The sequence below is a fragment of the Triturus cristatus genome, chromosome 4_2 (genome assembly GCF_964204655.1).
Source record: "Triturus cristatus chromosome 4_2, aTriCri1.1, whole genome shotgun sequence".
Taxonomy (NCBI): Eukaryota; Metazoa; Chordata; class Amphibia; order Caudata; family Salamandridae; genus Triturus; species Triturus cristatus.
The window spans coordinates 492,486,502-492,510,622 of record NC_140586.1 but is presented as its reverse complement, the minus strand read 5'-3'; the positions used below and the strand labels follow the sequence as shown (position 1 = coordinate 492,510,622).

Below are 24,121 nucleotides of genomic sequence, written 5' to 3'. Positions count from 1 at the left end.
CGGACGCCCTGTCCCGTCAATCTGCAGTTAAGGAACCATTGCCTGCAACCGAGCGTTCCATCATTTCCCCGAGGATGGTATTGGGGGTTATCCAACCGGATACTTTCCTGAGGGGAATAAAGAGAGGGATCAGGTCATTCGCATGGCGGAGGTGGCTCCTCAGTCACAGAGAATGGCAGCTGAAGGACGGGATACCCCTGAAGGGCAGGTGCCTATTGATACCCACGCCTAGGCTAAGGAAACAAGCATTCATCTGGTGCCATGACTCTCCATGCGCAGGTCATTTGGGCTTTGAAAAAACGGTGGCTAGCATGGGACGGCATTTCTGGTGGCCAACCATGAGAGTGGATGTCAGGAGGTGGGGACAGGAGTGTCCTACGTGTGCTACCATGAAGGCCGACCATGGCCGAACCCAAGGGCTCTTACATCCACTTCCGACCCCGGATAGACCATGGGATAGCATATCACTGGACTTCGTGGTGGGCCTACCGGTAGACCAGGGGATGACGGCAATACTGGTGGTGGTGGATTACTTGACGAAAATGGGGCACTTCATCCCCTGCAAGAGAGTCCCTACGGCCGGGGAATTGGCGTCACTACTCCTAAAGAATGTGGTACGACTGCATGGATTACCTGGGGTGATCGTGTCGGACCGGGGGTCGCAGTTTACTGCGCAATTCTGGAAGACTTGGTGCACTGCGCTGCATGTTAAGACCGCCCTGTCCACCAGCTACCACCCTCAAACGGACGGCCAAACCGAGCGCCTGAACCAAACGCTCAAACAGTATCTGCGATGTTTTGTGGACCAGGGCAGGGAAGAATGGGTCGACTTGCTATGGGTTGCAGAGATAGCCTATAACAACGCCACTCACAGCTCCACACAGTCATCTCCGTTCTATAGCAACTATGGCCAACATCCCAGGTTCTTGCCATTTCTACATCCGTTCAGAGAGGACAGGATTCCCGCCACAGCGGACAGGGTGGCACACATAAAAGACACATTGATGCGCTCAAGGGCTGTCCTAATAGAGGCCAAGAGAAGATACAAGGCTGCGGCAGATAGGAAGAGAAGGCCCGGGCCACTGTACCGCACTGGAGACTACGTCTGGATATCCACAAGAAACATGAGGTTTCGAAAGAACAGTGTGTTCCATCCCAAGTACATGGGCCCCTATCGAATTACCAAGTGTATGGGTCCCGTGAACGTGAAGGTGTGCTTGCCCCAGTCATTGCGGATACACCCTGTCTTTCATGTATCATTGCTCAAACCAGCACCCTCCAAGCCGTCTGGGACACCTAGGCCGGTATGCGTGGAGTCGGAGGTGGAGTATGAAGTGTCGGGCATACGGGCGTCCAAATGGCGCAGGGGGAAGCTGTGGTACCTGGTTGCGTGGAAAGGCTATGGCCCGGAGGAGCATTCATGGGAACCGGCTGAAGGGGTTCATGCTCCGCGCTTGGTCTCCTTGTTCCATCGGCGTTTTCCTGCCAGCGCTGGACCCGTGGGGAGCCGCTGAGAGGGAGGATGTACTGTCAAGAATTCCTGTCATACGAGGGGAGGAAAACGGTAACCAGCGAAAACGGACTACATCTCCCAGGATGCTTAGCGGTTGAGAGGTTATGTAAACAGGAGAGCTGTTACATAACTCAAGGGAAACACGCCCTTATGTAAACAGGAGAGCTGTTACATAACTCAAGGGAAACACGCCCTTATGTAAACAGGAGAGCTGTTACATAACTCAAGGGAAACACGCCCTTATGTAAACAGGAGAGCTGTTACATAACTCAAGGAAAACACGCCCTATAAAGGGAGGAACCGGGAGGTACAAGGCTGTCGGATATTGTGTTTACACCGACGTACCTGCTTCGTGAAGAGCAGTGTTCCGGAGTGGTGCTCCAGTAAGGCAAGAACGGAGGTAGGTCGAGTCGTTACTCCCTGGGCCGTGTCTTGCCCCATCGTCACCTGTGAAGGACCCGGAAGCTCTACCGGTCAACCATTGAGCTTCGCTTTTTGACTCGGCTGAGTCCAAGCGCAGTGGCGCTTTTGCTGGTTGGAGTCGTAACTCCCAGCCCGACCATAGACACAGGGACTGCCAGCTGTAACGCACACCAGGAGGTGTTTGCCGCGTTACAGACTCGGAAGTCCACAGGATCGATCGAGCGGCTGCTCTCGGTTCAGTCTTCTTGCTTGTGATTGGGGTATCGGTGACGCATCACCAGGAGGTGACTCCGCGTCCCGGTGCAGTCTGAGGAAGAGGTTGAGCGGCTGCTCCCTTCAGGTAGAGACCCCGGCTGGGTGTTTCCCTGACTCCTCGATTCTCCCCAACACTCTTCGTGCCCCTCACAGCCTACCGATTGGCATTGTCGGCCATTTCATTTCTGCCCTCTGTTGGCATACGCCGGGATCGGCATATATGCAGAGGACGGTTAGGACCATCCGTGCTGTGGGCTGGTAACGTACTTAGCCTGGAGGATTCCAGTGACTATAACTTTTGTTTGTTCTTTGTATTTTATTTGCCTTCATTAAAAGAACTAACCCTTCACAAGTGGTTGCGTCCTCATTGTCGTGTCTGTTAAACGATCCTGAGACGTTCAGGGCGTTACATGTATAATATAGACTGTATCCTATGTTAATTTGATGTAGAGGGCATTGGTTAGGATTGGGGTTGAAAATGCGCAATGATGGTTGTTATGAAATATGTGCTTTATTTTGTATTATTTATTATGCTGCTATGGACTTCTAATTAAAAAAAAGAAAAATAAACAAAGAAAACTTCACCAGGATTTCAGGATAATCCGAATGAAGGCTTGCTTTCAGATTAATCAAAACACATTTTTCTCTTAATAACATTTAGTTTTATGTTTTAACTATGTGTTACTTTTTTCCACAGGACGAGTTCTTGTTCATGAGTGGGCTCATCTACGATGGGGAGTGTTTGACGAATACAGCAAGGAGCAACCTTTCTACGAATCTGGACAAAGTCAGATTAAGGCCACCAGGTGAGACTTTAACTGTTTGTATGCAGACGTGTCTCCCTTTCCTTAATCATCTGAGACTCTGCAGATGGCAATCCACATTGTCGCATATAGAGTGGTGTGTCTGTCCGACCTAGTCGGTACATAGTTATTCGTGTGTAGCAGATTCGATGGAGGATTTTTAGTTGTACTAATTTTAATTTGGAGGATATTCGAACCTCTCATGGGGACGCGATTGCCTCCTGCCAGTCTGTTTCATCCAGTTCCCCAATGTCGGTCTGCGATCGCTCCCTAAGGGTTTCCGTGGGGTCAGGTTGATTATTTATAATTTTCCGATAGGTTTGGGAAATGGCTTTTTTAGTCATGTGATCCGTTAAGAGTCTGTCCTTAAATGGCGGGGCCTCTGGTAGTTTCGTTCCTGGTGGGATAACCCCTATGAGTGCGTGTTTTATCTGCATGTACCCAAAAGTTTCCGTTTGTGCCAGTCCATATGTTTCTTGAAGTTGAGAAAAGGCTGTGACCTCGCCCTTATTCCACAGATCCCCTACCTTTTGAGATACCTATTAGGTCCCACTGTCTGAACCCCTTGGTATTGCGTAGTCTGCCTAGCCGTCGGGTTACCCAGAGTCGTGTGACCTGTGTTAGAACCCCTTCCCATCCAATTGCATGAAGTGCAGAGAACCAAATTCGGACAGTGCACGCTGTTGGACCCGTGAGAGTATTCCCCCTCGATTTATTGTAAAGTACTCCCATAACACCCTCGGCACCAAGGACATACCTATCCATGTGGAGCACCGGTTCCTCTTGGGAGGCATGGAGCCATTGGCTTAATACAGTGAGCTGTGAAGCCCAATAGTATACATTTATATTTGGAAGGGCAATTCCTGCATCATACCAGCCCTTCACCAATTTATGCATGGCTATACGGGCAGGCTTTCCATCCCAGAGGAGATTGCTCACTTCAGTGTCAATCGCTTTAAAATATGTGGGGGGAACCGGGAATCGGGTATTTTGTAGGGCGTACAGGAATCTGGGGAGTGCCATAATTTTAAAGAGGGCAGCTCTCCCCAACAGTGTCAGCGGTAGTGATCGCCAATGTTTAACATCACGGCGGAATCGTTTTAGGGGCTCCAGGAGGTTTTTCTCGATAAACTGCGTGGGCTGGGGCGTAATATATAGTCCTAGGTATTTAAACCCCCCAGCATCAATCTGCATTTCACAGTCCTGTGGGAGCCGAGGAGGGGGACCAATAAGCACATATAGGAGTGATTTTTCCCAATTTATGGTATAACCTGAGACTCTGCCATATGCAACGCAAATGTCCAATAGGCAGTTGATGGAACGTGCTGGGGATGCCATGTATATTAACACATCGTCCGCATATAGTGAAATACGATCTTCCCATTCCATCGTCCATTTTAGCCCTCAGATGACCGGGTCCTGTCTTATCCATGCCCCCAGCGGCTCTAACACTAGCATGAACAGGAGCGGTGATAAGGGGCTGCCCTGTCTTGTCCCCCTTCCCAAGGGGAAGTTGGCCAAGATGCGTCCATTCACCACCACCTGCGCCAAGGGCCTTGTGTACAGCAGCTGGACCCATGAGCAAAACTTGGGGCCAAAACCCAGATGCCTAAGGACAGCGAAAAGGAAAGGCCATTCAACTAGGTCAAATGCCATACGTGCATCTAAGGAGAGAATGACAGCATCCACCTTAATTGTGGGTATGCGTGACATGACACTGCACAATCGCCTCAGGTTGAGAGCCGTGGTGCGGCCCGGCATGAATCCCGATTGGTCCGGTAGGATCAGCGTTGTGAGGTATGGTTGCAGCCTGACGGCCAGTATTTTAACTTCCGCATTTATTAATTAAATTGGCCGGTAAGATGTACAGTCCTGCGGTGGTTTACCAGGTTTGTGTATTGCCACTATCGTCGCTAGACGTTGATCCCTGGGTAAGTCTCCTCTTTCCAAACAATCTTCATACATGTCAAGCAGGTGTGGTACGAGTTGAGTTGCTGCTTTTTAATAAAATTCAACAGGTATACCATTAGGTCCCAGGGCCTTTCCAATGTGTAGTGCACCTATTGCTAATGTCAGTTCATCTGAGGTCAGATATACCTCTAGTTCCTGAGTTGCGTTAGTGGCTAGTGTAGGCATCTGTATGTCTTTGAGGAAGGTGAGATTGGCGGCTACTGTGGATGTGGCTGTAGGCGTATATATCGTCTCGTAGTGGAGCGCTAATGCGTCAACTCTTTGTTGTGGGTCTGTGACAATAGTTCCATTATCTAATCTTAGTCGTGCCACCTATGGGCTAGCCTTTTCTCGTCTATCTAACCAGGCTAGGAGTTTGCCCGTCTTATCCCCGACTTCATTAATAGTATGGTGTGTCTTGGTGAGTCTAGTCTTTGCCTCCTCCTATGGGCCGTGGTATCAGTGGTATCGAAAGCATGTTCGCCTTCGGCTTGGCTTACCCCCTGTTCCAGGGTCTCTAACTGTTTTATATGCCTCCCACAGAGTCGTCGGGATGTAACTGACTATTCGTTTTCCGCAAAGTATTGCCCCGTGGCTGTAAGTAGGCCTTTCTCAATCTTGGGGTTTTTAAGGTACCCCGGGTAGATTGGAAAGAAGCGTCGTCGTCCCAGGATATGGGATGTGTATTTAATTAGAACAGGGGAGTGGTCTGAGACACCCCTAGGCAGGTGTGATACCTCTAGTGATCTCTCCAGACCTGTTGCTAGTGTAAAAATATAGTCTATTCTTGAGAGACTATTATGTACTCCCGAGTGGAAGGTGTACTGTTGCTCCTGTGGGAACCTAGATTGCCAAACATCGACCAGACCAAAAGCATCCATGAATTCTGCTAATTTAAGGTTTATGCCACTTGGGTCCCTGGGGTTTTTTCGATCCATAGTAGCATCAACCGTGGCGTTGAAGTCGCCCTCCATAATTATTTGTGGGAGTGTTAATAGTAATTTACCCAGGGTCAGGAAGGCCGTCTGATGCAGTGTCGGTGGGATATATACTGAGACTAGATTGTATGATCGTCCCTCCCATTGGCACGATACCGCTGCAAAACGTCCTTGATCATCCATCCAAGACCCAGTTATATTAAGTGGGAAGCGTTTGCTGACCAGGACCCCCACTCTTCGAGAGCCTGAAGTGAATTTGGAGTGTGCCACCATTTTAAAACCCCACCTATCTAAAGCCTTACAGGCAGAACCTACCAAGTGTGATTCTTGGACCAGGGCCACTGCCGGCGCTTTACATCTAAGATATTGTAAGACCAATCCTCTCTTTATTTTGTCACCAAGACCATTTACATTCCATGATATAACAGTGAGAGGAGGGCCTGATGTACTAGAAGTCAGGGACTAAGTGGCCGAAACGTCGGACAGTGTTTCCACTTGTGCCACGCGTTGTGATGTGAGTGCTATGTATCCATGATGTACATATTGAACCAATTTACAGTGTACCTGTAACAATAAAAGAACCATACCATAAAACTGGTCCCCACCACCACCCCCCTCCCTGCCTCCCTGCACGGCGGATATAAAACAACCCGCCACCCCAACTTAGCAGTGTGCTTGTTCCCCATAACTTGTACTTGCGTGAGGGGGAGAGTTGTCCAATGATCTCCCTGAGTCATCCCCATAAGGGCAACATTATATAGTGGCTAGATGTCCATACAAGAAGTGTCCATTTCGTATCGCCGGGTGGGGCAGCGTTCATGCCAAACTCGGTCATAGCCACTGGTCCATTTCAGGTGAATCGGTGGTCCCTCGGGCCCCTCAGTCAGCCCTGTGAGGGTGCTTCCTGACTTAGTTCTGAAGTCGTAAAGTCAAACAGTCTCATTAGTTCCCACCTTTCTTTTGCATTAAGTCTTCCATTTAGTCTGACTCCCTTGATCTTGGCGACTTCGTTTCCACTACTTGGTGCTGCTGTTTCTTTCCCAGCCTTTTAGGTCCAGTGGCTGGGCACCATCCCTCCAGCCAGTCGTGGGCCTCTTCGGGCATCTTAAAGAGCCAGATTTTCCCTTCTGCTTCTACCCTCAGTTTCCCCGGGAACAACATTGAATATTTGAGCTCTTGTGTTCGCATTTCTTTCTTGACGTCTAGAAAGGTACGTCGTTGTTTGGTTACCACTGTCGTGTAGTCTGGATAGAGGGTTACAGTGCAGTTCTCGAGACGGATTGGGGGGCAATGTGTGCTGCTTGTAGGATCACATCACGATCTCGGAAGTTGAAGATATGGGCCAGTATGGCCCTGGGGGGGCACCTGGCCGAGGTCTGCCCCCGGTATGCGGTGAGCCCTCTCCAGTGAGAAGATGCTAGACAGCCCACGCGGCTATAGCTGATTCTTGATGAGGTCCTCTGCAAACAGGTCTAATGCTGGTCCCCCCACACCTTCCGGTACACCAATAATTCGTACATTGTTGCGTCTCGAGCGGCCTTCCTGATCGTCGAGCTTGGCAGCCATTAACTTATTGTCCGTTTCTAGTTGTCAAACCTGACGCAGTAAAACAGCCGTGTCTGTGGAGAGAGTTGCTGTTGTAGTCTCAACCTCCGTCATTCTCGTGGTCATTTTCGAAAAGTCTGCACGTATTAGTGAAATGTCTGTGGAGATCGAACCTATGGAAGTTTGAACCTTGTTCAGGGTGGCCATGATGTCCTGCAAGGTGACCTCCGTAGATTTCTCGGGTATAGGGGCATCCACACTTTCCGTGTTCATCGCTGATTTTTCCGGCGGGTCTTTGTTATAGGCATACTTATCCAGTTTGAGGATATGTACTATGCGCTGGCCCCGGCCCCCCATCGGGCCTGGCCAACCGGGAGCCCCACCAAGTCGTATGGGTGGAGGGCAGTAATCGCCGCTGCCTGCCTGCAGGACTATCAGCCACGCGCGGCCTTTCGGTTTTCCTGCCTTCCCCGTGTGGTGATAGCCGGGTGATGCCTCAGGGGAGTCTGTAGTTTGGCCGTTAGTCCACCACCTAAGGCCTGCCGTTTGAGGTAGAATTCACTGAGGGCCCAGTGGGTCCGTCCGCTGCGGGATTTATTCATCGGATTCGGTGTGAATTATTTATTCATTGTTTGTCCCCCAGGTGCTGCGGAGTCCCGTGCCACCGATTCCAGATAGTAGTGCTAACTGAGGGCAGGTCCCTACACCCGGTAGGTACAGCGCATATGCTGGCGGTGAGGTGCTGTGTGTTTATGGCTGGGAGAGGTTGAAATGTCATTGCGCTGTGGGCACGGGCCACAGAGCACCGGCGGCACGGATATAAGGGACACCAGCACCTCAATTTTTGTTCTGGTAATCGCCTCTCTGCTGCACTCTCGTACCGTTTTCATGCACCGGCCGCCCGGTGCCTGTGAGGAGGTTGGGCAGGCTACGGTGGGACACTGGGGAGGGGGCCTTCTGCTGATTGTTTGTGCACTTTCCCGTTAGTGGTATTAGCGCAGCGCAGACCGTGGTTAGCACTCCTGCTCAGGTCGCGACTCACCGCCTGATTGATGCACGCCAACTTCCCCCCGCTTGGCGAAGCCGGGTCTCCCGTCTTTACTGTTCCCGGCCACAGGTGCACTCGCAATCTATGCAGTACTCCCCACTGTGCAGATGTATATGATACGACTCGTGGCCATACTCCGGTTCCTGACTTGTAGCGGTAGTCGTATGTGCCCACGCCGCGTGGTTGCCCCAATCCCTTCCACGAAGCTGGGCCGCACTAGTCTCTGCGTTACTCAGCCACCAGGTTACGTGATGCCCCGGCTTTAGCACGCTCTGTAGGCCGCGTCTCTTTCACACAACATAGGCAGTCCGTTGTTCGACACCCAGGGCTCAGGACCAGCACAATCGGTGCACTGGCCTTTCTGACGTCCCATCCGCTGCTCTAAACTTTGTTACGTCGTCGGATCAATGTCAGGATTAATGGGGATGTCCCTTCGACCGCGGAGCTTCTCTAGGCAGCGCCCATTTTTGTTGGCTGCTAGCCACGCCCCGACTCTGTCAATATGTTGATGTCCCTTGAATGGTGTAGAGTGAGTCCTCTTCCCTCCATGCTTAACGAAGAGTATCTGGCATGCTGGGTTCTTGGATTTCAGCCCCAGCCTCATGCTAATGTAGTATGTGAGTAAAGGCCTAGTCCTGTCTTTGAAAAAAGTGTGGTCCTGGTCCTGGAGGGGTGTACCAAGCATACCCTCAGAAGTGTCAGAAGACTACTATCCCTATCACAGGTTCATGCGAGTAGCGCGGTGGTTCCAGTTTACTGTTTTTTGCAGAGGCCTTAGAGTGATCAGTCCTTTTCACCTGAATCAAGACAGTGTGAGGCTGCTAGCCCACTCACATACATTTCTGCTGCTATTGATAGACATGGAATCCAAGTGCCAAGACCCCGATCACATGGAAGAATATGTGTTTTTACGAAAATGTGTTACACACTCTGAGTGTCTGTGCGTGCAAGAGTAGCACAGGCCTGCAGGTTCACAAGTTGGAGTTTACTTTGCTTTACTAGACAGCTGAAATGTATTTCTGACCTCCCAAGATTGGAGGTAGGGAACCTAGGCACTGATGTGTGAAAATAGGAACCCTGTCTTGCACTCAGAAATTCAATTAGGTCCCTTTCACACAGAGGGTTTCTGACTAGTCTTTCAGACACCACCATTTGGTGGATGTTATGGGTTAATGGTGAAACTGCAGTTCCTGTTGCCACATTGCGAGCAATGTTTTAATAAAGGGTCAGCCCTTTGTCTCTATTTCTGATCACTAATGATATGGCTGTTGATAGTCTGGTTAAGACTGCTATCACTTCTATGTGCCTCTGTTGCGGTTGCTCCAGCCTGGCGACAACTCCGTTACGATGAGCCTCACTCTAAACAAAGGCTTAGTCTGGAAGGCAGCCTGAGAAGTAAACACAAAAAGGAGAACTTGTCCAAATCGGTTCCGACAGTGAAGTCACATCCCCAGTCTGCCATGCTTGGTTAGAAGTGTGAACTGTTGACCCACTTGTTGTTCATGATCCAAGTTGTCTCTAACCAAGAAGATTGTGCTCCATAGAGTACTCAGAGTACCGAGCATTGTCTAATGAAAATTGCCTGCAGGACTGGTTTCCAGAGGTGAGGGGATATCACCTGAACTTTGATTTAGAGAACGTATCTGTCTTGCCCAGGAAACACCTGAGGAGCCCTAGTTGAGCAAAAGGGAAGGAGCAAGCTGATTCTGCAGGAGCAGCAGAGTGCTGGTGTGGACAGAAGCGGCTTACACGGTGCTATTGTCTATGTACCAGAGACTTGTAACAAGCAAGGCAGATTTGTGCTCAACTGGGAGCCAGTCACTGAGACCAGTGGAACTACTGCACTTCTGAAACGTGCTCAAGTGGTTCCCACCATCATCATCACAGCAGTGGCACTTGCCTGATTGTAACCAATTGGCCTGCCGGATAGAAAAACAGATTGACATTGCTGTGCGTCACCCGTTGAGTGCCCAGATGTTGTGGTCAGTATGGCCATGGCACTGACTCACCCAACAGTGTGCTGTCCCAGTGCCAATGAAGAGGTATCCTGTAAAATTGTTGTGCCTTATCTAGGGTACCCTGTTAGCCAGAATAAATGGTTAGCCCAGCCCTAACGCGGAGTGTTCCAAACAAACTACTCCGCTCTGACAAGCAAGCTGCTCTCTCCAAGCAAAGCCAAAGTACTGATTGCCTGCCGTGGTGTTAACCGCACATGTGCCCATCTGGACTTAGCCTTCTGTGACCACATAGCTGTCAAACCACTACCTGAGGCTTGCATCTGGAAGGAGGACTGCAACATATGGACACACACACGCACACACACTCTTACTTCTGACAAAAGCTCATATCTCATTGTATTTCTTTTTTAGAAGGTTTCATTCCATTAGCCTGTTGTCTGCCTGTTTGGTTTGGGAAGGTGCTATACCACTGCCATTGAAAAATAATGGTATTTCACATATATATTTAGTCCTCATAAACAGTGTGTGTGATCGTTGTTTTGTAAAGGAAGTGTTTTCCCTTTAAAACTAGAACCATTGCTGTGTTTCCTGCCCCATAACCTTGTAGCTTATTACATTTGCCTCAAAACTCCACAATACATTCACACTGAGTGAGCTATACCACCTATTAGAACATACAAACGTGACCATTAGATGCAAGACACCTTTTACAATTATGATTTCTGTATCTCATTTTCGAAAGCTTGAAAACTCACAAATGTTATAATACCATAAACGGGAAGGATTACTTATTACTGATTTACTGCCCGGTCTGCATTTGTGCTTGATCACAATCTCTTACAATATTTGATGTTGCCATTAAGAAAGTACAAAGGAAACGCTCAAAATTGCGAAAGCTTACCAAGTGGGGGGAGCGATGGGTCACACGGACAACAGTCAAAGAGCACTTTGACTTCTGAGTGTAAAGGAAGTATTTTTGTATATTTTTCTGTTGTGAAATACCTTTTGTTTTTTATAAAATAGACATATCCTAATGTTAATGGTTCTAGGTGTTCATCTGACCTCAGAGGAGCATTTGTGTGTGACGGAAGCTCTTGCACTGAAGGAAACTGCAGAAGAAGCAACCAGGAAGAACTTTTAAAGAAGAGATGTGCATTTCTGATAGATAAAACCCAACATGCTACAGCATCCATAATGTACATGCAAGCCTTAGCTTCCGTAAGTATCAAAAAAACGCAACTTATTCAAGCACAAGATGCATAGTGTCTAATATGTTTTCTGCCAAGAAGAACATTGACAAGACAGCAGCCAGATGTTGGCATTTCAGGACTGATAGAGGCTAGCTTTGCTTTCTCCTACCACCTATTTTGCAATGAAGGTAATGATGTGATACTGATAAGATGTGGTGAATGGAACTGCTCAGTCATACCCTTAACACCTCGAAACATACATTTGCTGTTTCCATTAACAAATCAATACCTGTTATTGTGCCTTTGTTGTTGCCTTCAACAGTACTGGATGTTAATATTATTTTAAGACTGGAGAGGAATAGAGTCCGGTCCATTTCTGAAGCCTCTTATTTATTATATTTTTTCCATTTTATGTGTGTTAATGTTTTCCTTTTTGTAGAAAGTTAGTTGTAGGTTGTTTGTAGCCTCTAGAAATGACTAATGTATGGTCATATGTAATGTTAATGGTGCTGCCTTAATGTTTTCGTCAGTCAATTTATGCTGTTTGGCAGCTGAGAGACAATGGTGTCTTGCAGCATCATTGAGTGCACTTGCTGTCTCTCAGTTTCCCGCACCTGAGTCTTTGTCTGATAACGGTTGTAACACCTTGCTGAAAGTCCCCATAAAAGGGCCACTCTTGACTGGCTTTTGGCCCCTTATGCCTGTCCTCCCCATCTGCCAGGGCGGGTTTGGCGCTGGCAGTGTCCAGTTGGACGATCTTTGTTAACGCCCCCAATGACCTCCTTCTCCGTGGATCCCTCACTACCACCACCCAACATTACCCCTCACCTCTCCATAACCCCTCTCAGATGTGTTTCATTTGTTTAATAGTGCTACTTAAACCTGTGTAGGGCGCCCTTTACATCACACACACATTATACAGAAACAATGAATCGTACGTGTGCAGTGTCGGACTGGAACATTTAATAGGCCCAGGCCACAAATTAAAAGCGGACCACATTAGCACATAAGATAGCTAAAATAGTGGTAATATCAGAAACATCAACTGTAAAAACTGGCCCATCTGGCCATAAAACCGGCCCACAACAGCTAAAAACTGACCCATACACTGGCTTGTCAGACCAGCCCATTGGACACTGCCTGATTGTCTAACAGGTCAGTCCAAACCTGTATGTGTGTAACACAGTGTGTAGGAAATGTTACATATGACAAAGAGCATTACAAGGTTCAGGAGTCACAAGTCATCCATACTACTAGGCAGTATATTTGATTGGGCTGGAGAAGCACAAACTTAAGATTCAAAACATAACACAGTGGATGAGATTGGCTTTAGTAATGAGAATTTATTTCTACTGAAAAAAAACATTTTTGGAACATTAGGAGAATGAAAGCCTAGGGTGAACAAAACGTAACATTCTAACATAAACCTTGCAGTGTGCATGGAGCTCTTTGATGACCATTCATAGCTCACTGTGCTATATCAGGATTGTATCTTATTGTTAGATCTGTAAGTCTTAGGGTGGTTTCCCCCCAAACATTTTACCTTCCTCCTCCATTTTTGCTGAATTCGTTTAAAATAAATAAATAAATAATTCTGTTCATTAAACATCAATAACAGGGTCATGCAATACAAATAATCAATTTGCGTATTACGGGGAACAGTGTCATTACAAGCGTTGGTGTTTCGCCTCATGTTATCAAGGTTGCAACAATATCACATGCAATTGGTTTCAGATCGTCAGATGTTCGTCAGGGGAGGGAACAATAGGGGGTTCACACACTCCTCCCCGGTATACATTCCACTTAGTCCAGATTGCTATCCATTTCCTGGGGCATCCACGGGCAACGTATACTGTTTTCTCTCTTGTCATACACCAATCCATGTCCTCCCTCCATCCCTTCACTGTTGGTGGTGTCGCAGCCCCCCATAGCTGTGGTATGTTGCGCTTGGCAATCATTTGCCCGAGTGTAACCCAGAGCCTTCCCTTTACATTTAAGTCTGTGGGCTCCCAGATGTTCAAAAGGCATCTTTTAGCTTCCGGCCGAAGGGTCACCCCCCAGACCACACTCATACACCCGAGGATTTTCTTCCAGAAGTCTTGAATCAGTGGACACTCCCAAAGTATGTGCAGGAAGGTACCCTCCAGCCCGCATTGTCTCCTGCACATCCCATCCTCACTTCTACCCATGAGCATTAGTTGCCGCCCCGAGAGGTAAACCCTGTGTACAATTTTTAATTGTACCAATTTCAGTTTTGCCGAAATGGCGACTTCTTTAGGTGAGGAAAGTGCCTCTTGCCACTCTTCATCGTCAATCTCCAAACCGTCCCTCCCCCATTTCTCCCTAAGTGTTGTCAAAGGGTCTGGAGTATGGTGAACGAGTTTTTTATATGTTAGGGATATACTTTTTTCTGGTATGTGTCCATCAAGGAGTCTATCCTCGAGAGGGGAGGACTCCGGTAGTGATGTCCCAGCCGAAATGTTGACCTGTAGGAAGTTTTTGACCTGTGCGTATCTAAAGTATTCTGAGTCGGCCATCTCGTATGTCTGCTGTAGTGAGGTGAATGTCGCCACCCCATTCCGCCCCCAGAGGTCCCTTATATGCGAGATACCTATGAGATCCCATTTATCAAACCCTTTAGTACGTCCTAGAGTTCCCAACCGTTCTGAGTCCCAAAGGGGAGTCGCTAGTGTGAGTCTGTTGGCCCATACCAGAGCACGATTAACCACGTGCCATAAGTGCACCACATGCTTGGTAGGTCCAGTAAGCGGAAACCTAGCCGGCCTAGAATATAGTGCTCTCATAAAATCCCCTCCCGGTAGCAGCCATCTATCCATACTGTACGCTGGGTCATCCCCGTTTCCATAATGACATTGGTTTATTGCGGACAACTGCGCTGCCCAATAGTACTTCTTGATGTCTGGTAGCGCGATACCCCCGTCGCACCATCCAAGAGTTAGCTTCCGGAGTGCTATGCGTGGTTTCCCATCCCATAGTAGATCCCTATGCAAGGCTTCGATGTCCTTAAAGAACGTGTGAGGGACCGGGTCGGGGTAGTTCTGAAGTGCTGCCCTCCCGAGGAGGGATAGGGGCAGCGTTTTCCAGGTGTCGGTGTCCCTTCTGAGCCTCTGCAAGGGCGGGATGAGGTTCCGCTCATATCGAGTCTTGGCATCTGTGGTGATGAATATGCCAAGGTATTTGAATCCCTCGACAGCTATCTGGATTGGGCAGTTCCTAGGTAAGGTTGGGGTTTTCCCATGGAGGACATGGAGCAACGACTTGCTCCAGTTAATTTGGAAGCCCGAGTTCCTTCCGAAACTGGCAAAGATGTCCAACATCACCCTCAGCGATCGTGGAGGGGAGGCAAGATAAAGAAGGATATCATCAGCATATAATGAGATCCGATCCTCCTACCCCTCGGTCCATCGAAGTCCCCGGATCGAAGCATCACTCCGTATCCAGGCCGCGAGCGGCTCAAGGGAGAGTGCGAACAGGAGTGGCGACAGCGGGCATCCCTGTCTGGTACCTCTGCCTAGTGTGAATATGTCTGAGATTTTGTTGTTGACCACCACTTGGGCCAGTGGCTCCGCATATAACAGTTGTATCCACCCTATGAATTTGGGGCTGAAGCCGATCTTTTTAAGGACTGCAAAGAGGTATGCCCACTCCAGAGTGTCGAATGCCATAGTCATGTCCAGTGAGACCACTATCGCGTCTTCCTGGATACCGGGGCATCGTCCCAGTACTCCATGGAGACGCCGCAGATTAAGGGCCGTGTTACGGTGGGGTATAAATCCCTGGGTGTACCAGCTTAGATATAATCAGCCGGAGTCTATTGGCCAGGGGCTTAGCGAGAATCTTGGGTTCCACGTTTAGCAGGGATATCGGTCTGTATGAAGTACATTCGTCTTTTGGTTTCCCCTCCTTGGGAATGGTAACCAGTGTGGCTATAAGTTGGTCTCTTGGCAATTTCACTATTTTCTTACTGTCCTCATACATGGCTTTCAGGTGAGGCGCTACTTTATCTGGCTTGAGCTTGTATAGCTCAATGGGGAGGCCATTGGGGCCTAGTGCTTTGCCCGTGCTGAGGTCTCTTATTGCTTTGGCTAACTCGTCATTTGTGAGATCTCCCTCCAAATTTTCGCGGTCTTGCTCAGAGAGGGCCGGTAAGTGAATATCTGCCAAGAAATCAGAGGAATCTTTTTCTGTGAGTTCAGAGCCCCTCTGGTACACTCTTTCGAAGTGAATAGCGAACTCTCTGGCTATTTCGTGGGGCTCAATGAGCACCTCACCAGCAGTATTTTTTAGTTCAGACACCACTCTTTGCGCTCTCTCTTTTGTTATCTAGCAAGGCTTTCAATTTACCCGCTTTGTCGCCCTGGTCATAGAGCCGCCCATCTCTGTCTCTTGCGAGGGTTTTCGCAGCATCGGTCGTGATTGCTTTATATTCAGCTGCTTTTATTTGCAGTTGATGAGAAGTGGCAGGGTCCGAGTTGTGCCCGGCTCTCTCCTCAAGGCGGAGGAGGTCGCGTTCAATCTCAGTCAGCTGCTTTTCTTTATCTTTACGTCTTCCCGCCACGGCCAATATTGCGCGTCCCCGCAGCACCCCTTTGAATGCTTCCCACAAAGTAGTGGGGGAGTTCTCCGTACCCTCGTTGTCGAGGAAGTATTGTTCAATTGCCTGCACCATCGCGGCTTTGGTATCTTGATCTTTCAGATACCAGGGATTTATCGGCACGACACAGCCGATTCTTTTTTCTCCAATAGTAAGGTGGACCCATATGGGGGAGTGGTCAGAGATAACACAATCTAAATGCTTGACTTCACGCGTGTTCACGTCCTCCTGAAAGGGCGCGAGAACGTAATCAATCCTCGAGAGGGTATGGTGGGATCCTGACAAAAATGTATATTCCCTGAGAGTGGGGTGTCGCGGCCTCCAGAGGTCAATGAGGCCAAACGCTTCAAGAAAGTTGGGGAGCCATTGCTGCCCCGAGCTGATGTCTCGCGGTGGGTGTCTGTCCAACTCCCCTGATGCAACGGAGTTAAAGTCTCCCACAATCACGAGGTGCCCCTCAGGTAGGGAGAGAAGAAAGGTACCAAAATCCTTATAGGATTGGGCCTGTATGCCTGGGGGGATGTATGCAGCCACTAATGTGAGTGTGCATACTTCCCACCTCCCTGAGACCGCTGCGAAGCGTCCCAGTGGATCAGCCCATGAGTGTTTCGTATTGAAGGGAAAGGTGTGCTTTAGGAGGATACCCGCCCCTCTGGACCCAGTTATGAACCCGGCGTGTGCCACCATTCTATAGCCCCATCTGTTAAGCACCTTACACGCATTACCAATTAGATGTGTCTCTTGGAGTAGTGCAGCGTCTGGCAGGTGTCTCTTGAGTTGTTGTAGCACTATGCTCCTTTTTATTTTATCACCCAACCCGTTGACGTTCCAACTTATGAGTTTAATACTTTTATCCCAGTGCATACCAATTACAGTAGTAGAGCTTTCTGAACCACCCATAAAGCCTGTGACCCCTTTACTAATGACTGTAAATTGCATGACCAACGTGAAAACTCCCCCGTTCCCTCCCCCCCACAACCAACAATAAACATTTTGAAACCCACAATCTTCCTAGCCCCTTTATTTCACCCCCCCTCCCTGCTACCCTGCCACGTAGGTTCGAAACTACCCACATCCCCAACTAGCAGAGTGCCTATCGCCCTAAAAATTGATCAACTGTGTCGTGGGGAAGTGGGCTAGAGCCAACTCCGGCCGCCTGAGGTTCTCCCCCTGTGTTGCTCGAAAAAGTGCGAAGCACGAGATCTAAGGGTGGTGCCCCAGTAAATGAGGCAGTCATGATATGCTAACCAGGAACGTATCCTGCATATTATATTTATCAAGTGGGTCGGACTAATGTTCGAGTACATTCCCAGCACTGCAAAGAGTTCTTCCAAAGTTAATAGGTCATCCCTCAGTTCTGCGGACCCCAGTGTCAGCCGCCCCATATTTCAACAATATATCTACTGATACTTTACGGTTTGGTGACATAGCCTCCGGCTTCAGTTCTGGAACCCCAGTTTTATCAGTCTCATTGTGCCGCTACCAGACCCGGACTGCTGGACCTTGATCTCCAGGAGCGCATGCTACGTCTTTCTGTGTCAGTCCGTTCCCCGGGCGATCCTGGTACGTGGGTGTTAGGCTCCTTCCGGTTTCCCCAGCCCCAGAGGTCCTCTTCTGTTCCGCTTTCCCATCCAGCCAGTCCTGTACCTCTAGGGGGCTGGGGAAGAAGAGTGACTTTCCATCAGCGAGTATTTTAAGCTTAGCTGGGAAGAACATCATGTATTTAAATCCACGTTGTCGAAGAATTGCCTTCACCCCTTCGAAGGAATGCCGCTCCTGTTGTACCTTGAGAGTGAAGTCTGGGAAAAACCGGATATTAGCATTTTCGTAGTGTAGGTCCCCCTGGACCCTCGCTGCCTGCAGTATTGCGGTCTCTGTAGTTGAGGATCTTTGCAATAATCGTTCTGGGGGCCGCGCCTTGCCTGGGCTTGGGAAGCGGTGCTCGGTGTGCCCTTTCCACCGTGAAGAGTGATGAGAGTCGTTTTGGTTTGAGGTGATTTAGTATGAGATCTTCAAGGAAGAGATCGACGCTTGGTCCCTCCAGTCCCTCCGGGACTCCCACCACTCTTATGTTACTGCGTCATGCCCGCCCTTCCTGATCCTCGAGCTTAAGGGCCATTTGGCGGTGCTGATGGGTCAGGGCATTAAGTCTCTCTTCCAGGCGTTTAGTAGTTGTCTGGAGATCTATGACATTGGTTTCATTCACTTGGACTCTCTCTGCGGTTTTGCTCATATCAGCTCTCATCAAGTTCATCTCGATGGACATTTTGTCCGTTTTTGTTTCGAGGGTAGTTCCCAGCCCCTTGATGGCTGCCATTATAGACTGAAGAGATGGCTCCGCTTCGCCCGGCTGGTCCTTCTGCGCCCCATCATCCTGTGGTGTCGTTTTGGGGATGGCATATTAGTCCAACTTGTTAGATTGCTCTGTAGCGGCGTGCTTAGGTCTCATGGTGACGGTACGATGTTCACTTGTGCACCCCTCCAGATGTTACTTCTCCCTTTAAGGTGTGATAGTCTACTGGGGCGGCTGCTTCCACCACGATCCAGCCCACCAGATTTCACCGTCTGCTTCCTCCGCCACAAGTCGTGTGGTCGACAAGGCCGAACCCCCCCGACAACCGGAGGTGCACTGACTCAACTCCCGGATACAGCGCCGTCCCGCAACTCAGGTATGTGTTTATGAGATAGAATAGTCCATCTGACGCTCATTGAACCCCGGCGTCGAGGAGGGCTCACGATTCAGACCGCAATCCCTTGTGCCGTGTTTCCCTCGTCCCGTGGGCCGGCAACGCATCCGCACCCTGACCCTCACCAGCGCTTCTTGCGGCCCCAGCGCGTTATGCTCCAGCAAGCTCTCCACTGTGTCTCCCCAGGCCTCCCAGTGCGCAGCCGGCCAGCTATTGCTCCACAATCAATGTTCTTGGCGGGGGGAAGGGAAGGGCCTGGTCCCCGATGTTGTCCCCCCCTTCCATGACGCGTACAGCGCTGAAGCCGAGCGTCGTCCCGATGCTTCCTTGGTCGCGCTCCTCCCAACACACTGCCGGCGTCGCGCCCTCCACCCAGCCGGTGTCACGCCCTATGCAGCTTCACTTAGTTGCGGGGCCTCCAGGTTAAAGTATGTGCAGGTCCGCGAAGGCCCATCCACCGACGAGGGACACCGCCACTCCGCCGTCTCACCTTGTGCATTGGTGCCTCCTTAGACCTGCCAGTGCGCAGCCGGCCACCTGTTATTCCACACTCGGTGTTTTTTGGCTGGGGGGGGCGGGGGAGGGAAGGGCCCGGCCCTCGATGTTGTCTCTCCCCCCGCGATGCGTACAGCGCGGAAGCCGAGCGCCGCCTCGGTGGTTCCTCGGCCGCGCTCCTCCCAAGACGCCGCTGGCGCCGCGCCCTCCGGGGCTCAGTGCGTCCTCCGGCAGTGATTAGTGCTGTAATTTCTGTGCTCACCGGTCCGGCCCGCCTCCGCATGTGTGGGGCGTCGTTCCGACCTCGTCTTGCCGGATTATAGCGGAGATCTAGGGGAATTTGAGCCTCGGCTCCGACTGAGCTTTTCGCTTAAGCGGCCATTACTGTCTGCGCTAAGCCACGCCCCTCCTGAATTAGTTTTGACAGGTTTAGGACTGTGCTGTCTACCATTGCTAACCTATGCTAAAGTGCATGTGCTCACTGCATAAAACATGGTAATTTTGGCTTATACACAACTGGCATATTTAATTTACTTTCAACTCCCTAGTACAGTGGTAATACATTTACCCAGGGCCTGCAGCACTGGTTGTGACACCCACTTAGGTAGCCCTTTCAAACATGTCTCAGGCCTGCCACTGCACCCTGTGTGTGCAGTTTCAAACTGCCATTTCGACCTTGCAAAAAAAAAAGATTGCCACTCTTTCCTTTTTAATCACCTCTAGAGTAGGTCCTGGACAGCCCAGTGGGCAGGGTGTAGTGTATTTAAGAAGCGGGACATATACTTTTAATTCTCATCTGTCCTGGTAATGAAATGCTCTTAAATACATTTTTCACTACTGCAAGGCAAGCCTCTCCCATAGGATAACATTGTAGTTAATGTATTACATTTAATAAGCTGTAAATTCCAAATGGGAACAGGTGACCACTTTACGTTTGGTGTCTTTAGAATTGTAATGAAAAATCATCTCTTAGTAAAGTCGGATTTTAAATTACAATTTTGAAAATGCCACTTTTAGAAAGTTGGCATTTTCCTGCTTTAGCCATTTGGTGCCTGCAGCCTGTCTGTGAGTCACATGCCTGGGTGTAGTTAAGAGTTGGGGTTTGTGCATCCCTCCTAGACATCCACACACAATCGAGAGCTTAAGTGTACCTGGATGGGCCGTCACTGGCAGGATGGGAGGGAGGAGCAGGGGCAGAGCCCTACTTCCACTTCAAGTGGGACTTTGGTGTCTTGCCTCCTCAAACATGGATGCATACCCCCTGTAGTTAGTCTGGAGACAGGGCCAGGAAGTCAGGACTCCTGCGCATTCCAAAGTGGAACCTCCAGAAGATTCTCCAACTTCAAAGTCGAACTGGGTATAAATATAGACACCAACTCTTTAGTACACTTCTGAATCTGTGGATACTCCAACAGGAAGAAGGGCAGATGTACTGCTGAAAGAGCTGCCACTCTGCAGGACTGCTGCCCTGCTGTGCTGACCTGCTGATTGCTGTCCTCCTGTCTAGATGGGAGGGAGTGTACCTGCATCTGTTGGATCCAGGACAACCAGAGTGACTCCAAGGGCCAGTTGGCTGGCCTCCTGACTTGAGCTTCAGGGACAGAAGGCGCCAACAACCTTGACCCTGGACCCTGCCATCTGTAGGTATACCCTGCCAAGTGGTGGCACACCAGTCCTAGACCCTTGGAAGTGGGCCTTTGGTGCTCTGCCAACCTCTGTGGATCCAGTGGAATCAATGCATCACTGCTGCTGCAGGGTTTCTCCTTTGTCGCACAGACCTGCATGGCATCACAGCCCGTCGCCGCATTGGAACCAGCGCTGTGTGACACATCCTCGGTGCAGGCCCTCGCATTCCTCTTTGATGACATTCTCGAGGATGAAGTCAGACTCCGCAAGCAGCCTTGCAGATCCTCAGGACCAACTCCTCAAACCCCAAATTCGTGACGCATCCTTGACGCCAGACTTTGCATTGCAAGCACTTGTGCCACAGGACATCACAACACAGCATTGTTGCATCTTGGAGCCGATATAGCACTTTAGCTGCACGGTGCATCTTCGACGTGGACCCTCGCAACCCCCTGCAAACCAGGATTTGAAGTATTTTGTTCAGCTAGCCTAACTGTGTCCCTGTAGCCGGGCCGCTCTCCATCGCGATCGCCAGAACTTGTAACTTTGGCTGGGTCTGGAGCAACCAGATATGCAAAGTCGGCGCTTTGTGCTTTTTGGCACTATTTTAACTCATACCTTTATAGTTGAATATCTGTGGTTCTACTGATTTGAATTTTGTCGTTTTGTTTTTTCTTCAATTATTAAGAATTACTCTATTTTTTAACCTGGTCTGGGATCCTTTTGGGGTGTGTTTTCACTGTGTTACTGTTTGAAGTGTAGCACAAATACTTTACACATTGCCTCTGAGTTGAGCTTGACTGCTCTGTGCCAAGCTACTCAATGTCTGAGCACAGGTTAATTTAGGGTTTGTTTGTGACTCCACCCTGACAAGTTTCGTGGTTGCTGCTTAAGTAGGATTTCAACCCCTCTTTACCCAGTAATACAATTTCTTGTACTTATGAACTACGAGTAACAAAAGGATCTCTGTGACAAAATCAGTAGCCCACTGAGCTATGTACATAAAATATCATCATTTGATCCACATGGTACTCGTTCTTTGCATCAGGCAGATTACATCTCTGTGTTACTTTTTGATGAGTCAAAACAGCCACTAGACAAAACTCCAATCTCTCTCCAGCAGGTACATTAATCACCAGACTTATTGTGGCAGTTGTATTGTTGCTTAAAAATTGCTGGACATACACCGAACTCTGGCAGGTACTTAAAACACAGAAGATATTTCAAAACACAGCGCTCCCAGAGCTCAGCTTCCAGTGGTCGCACTGCTCTAAAGCCAGAACTGTTTGTGGCATTGTGATGCAGGTCGTGGTTCTGCCTCATACGCTGGCTTCAACATAAATCTTTAACATTTGTGAAACAAATGTTGCCTGCATGGGCCTGTTCTGACCCTGGGTTGCGAGCCCCAGTGCATTTATCACAGCTCCTATTCTTAGGTGGTTTACTCAGTGTATTGTCGCAAGAATTAGTGAAGAGTGAATTTGACGATGAGGATGATCCTGCTCACGAAACTGATTCTGTCTTAATCTGTTGATTATAATGCTGCTTTCAAGAATCACTCCTGGACTAGGGTGTGCGCATGTTCAATTTTGTTCCTGTACAAGATGTAATGAGACAGATTTTTTTTTTTATATAGTTCGAATGTGACCTGAAGCATCAGAGCCCTGTACACGAGCACCAGTAGCATTACAGACCAACACATATATTTTTAGGCAAGGGAGATTACTTGATTTGTGCAGAATCACAGGATGATCGAGCCTCCCGCGAACTCAAACCTGGTTCCCCAGCTTCAAAGTTGGCCACTCTCACCTTTAAACCTTTAAGCCACACCCTCAAGGGCAGCGTACATAGGAGGCAGCGCCAAAAGTAAGACCAGGTTAAACCCGGTCTTTTCGATGTGTGCTGCAGCACACATGGAAAAAGCAAACTGCCATGGATTTTTTATGTACAGGAAGGTCTCCCTTCCTGTACATAAAAAATCTTTAAAAAAAATCAATTTTTGACTTTCATGTGTGCTGCATTAAGCAGCACACATAAAAGTGACAAAATGATATTTCAGGATTGTTTATGTGCAGGAAGGGACACCTTCCTACACAAAGATAATCCTCCCCTGCACTCAGACACCCTTGCAATATGGTGCAAGGGTACCTGCGTTGGCGCTACACTGCTAAGTGTAGTGCCATCGCAGAGGGAAATGCAAGGCTGCACCATATCATTGTAAATATAGTGCAGCCTTGCGTTACAGAAGTGGCGGAGTGAGGCGTTAAGCCATGACAGCTAACACCTCACTCCGCCACTTCTATTGTACATATCCCCCTCTGTGTGCTATCTTCCAGTGCCATATCTGTTAGAGAGTGATTTCACGGTTTGTTTTGTTTAATAAAGGCATACCAGCAAATACATTTGTCTTTTCAGTAACCCATTGTAAATGGTGTGGTGCCGACTAATTATTCCAGAATATTTACCAAGAACCACAAGTACTAGTATTTCCTTTCAAAATTACGTACGTGATCCGAGAACACTGAAGGCACATACATTATCGAGAACATATGTATTGCAGAGTAGTATGTGTGTTTCCTCCTAAGTCCATATGATTAAGTTTGCGTTTGGGGTGGTTTTATACTTTTGAGTAGGTAAGTGCGCCTTCATGTCCTTTTTTACTCTACCAGGTAATGGATTAGGTTGAACTCTGAAACCAAAGGAGGTGTCACAATAGCTTTTTCCCCTAAATAGAATTATATATTGCCCCCCAAATGGGATTATATTATATCTATGCTAATACCATACTTTTTCTTAGTGCAAATTTAACAAATTAAAAACTATCATAATGTGTATAAAGAACATACTGCACGTTCCGTGATTCCAAGCTTGAATTGGTAAAGCAGGTGGTTTTCTGAGTTGAGGATCTCGAATTGGGATTGTAATATTGCGCCCGTAAATGCTGCAGACAGCGGTCTTGGTACTGACCGGTTAAACTCTGCCTCACCAAATAGCGACCACTCTGAATAAGGGTTGCAGCTGTGTAGGGCTTTTGAAACAGGAGAACGATGTGCTGATTGCTCAAATTAACAGTGA

At 48.8% G+C, this 24,121-nt stretch overlaps 1 protein-coding gene across 2 annotated transcripts in view; it reads left to right on the top strand.

The window, feature by feature from the left end:
• LOC146834595 (calcium-activated chloride channel regulator 1-like) overlaps window positions 1-24,121 on the top strand; it is a 328,733-nt gene that overhangs the window by 90,273 nt on the left and 214,339 nt on the right. For both annotated transcript variants that reach the window (XM_085602048.1, XM_085602049.1), the window contains 2 exons: window positions 2,889-2,997; window positions 11,483-11,651. In XM_085602048.1, the coding sequence (XP_085458174.1) occupies window positions 2,889-2,997; window positions 11,483-11,651 (278 nt within the window). The remainder of the gene's footprint in view (window positions 1-2,888; window positions 2,998-11,482; window positions 11,652-24,121) is intronic.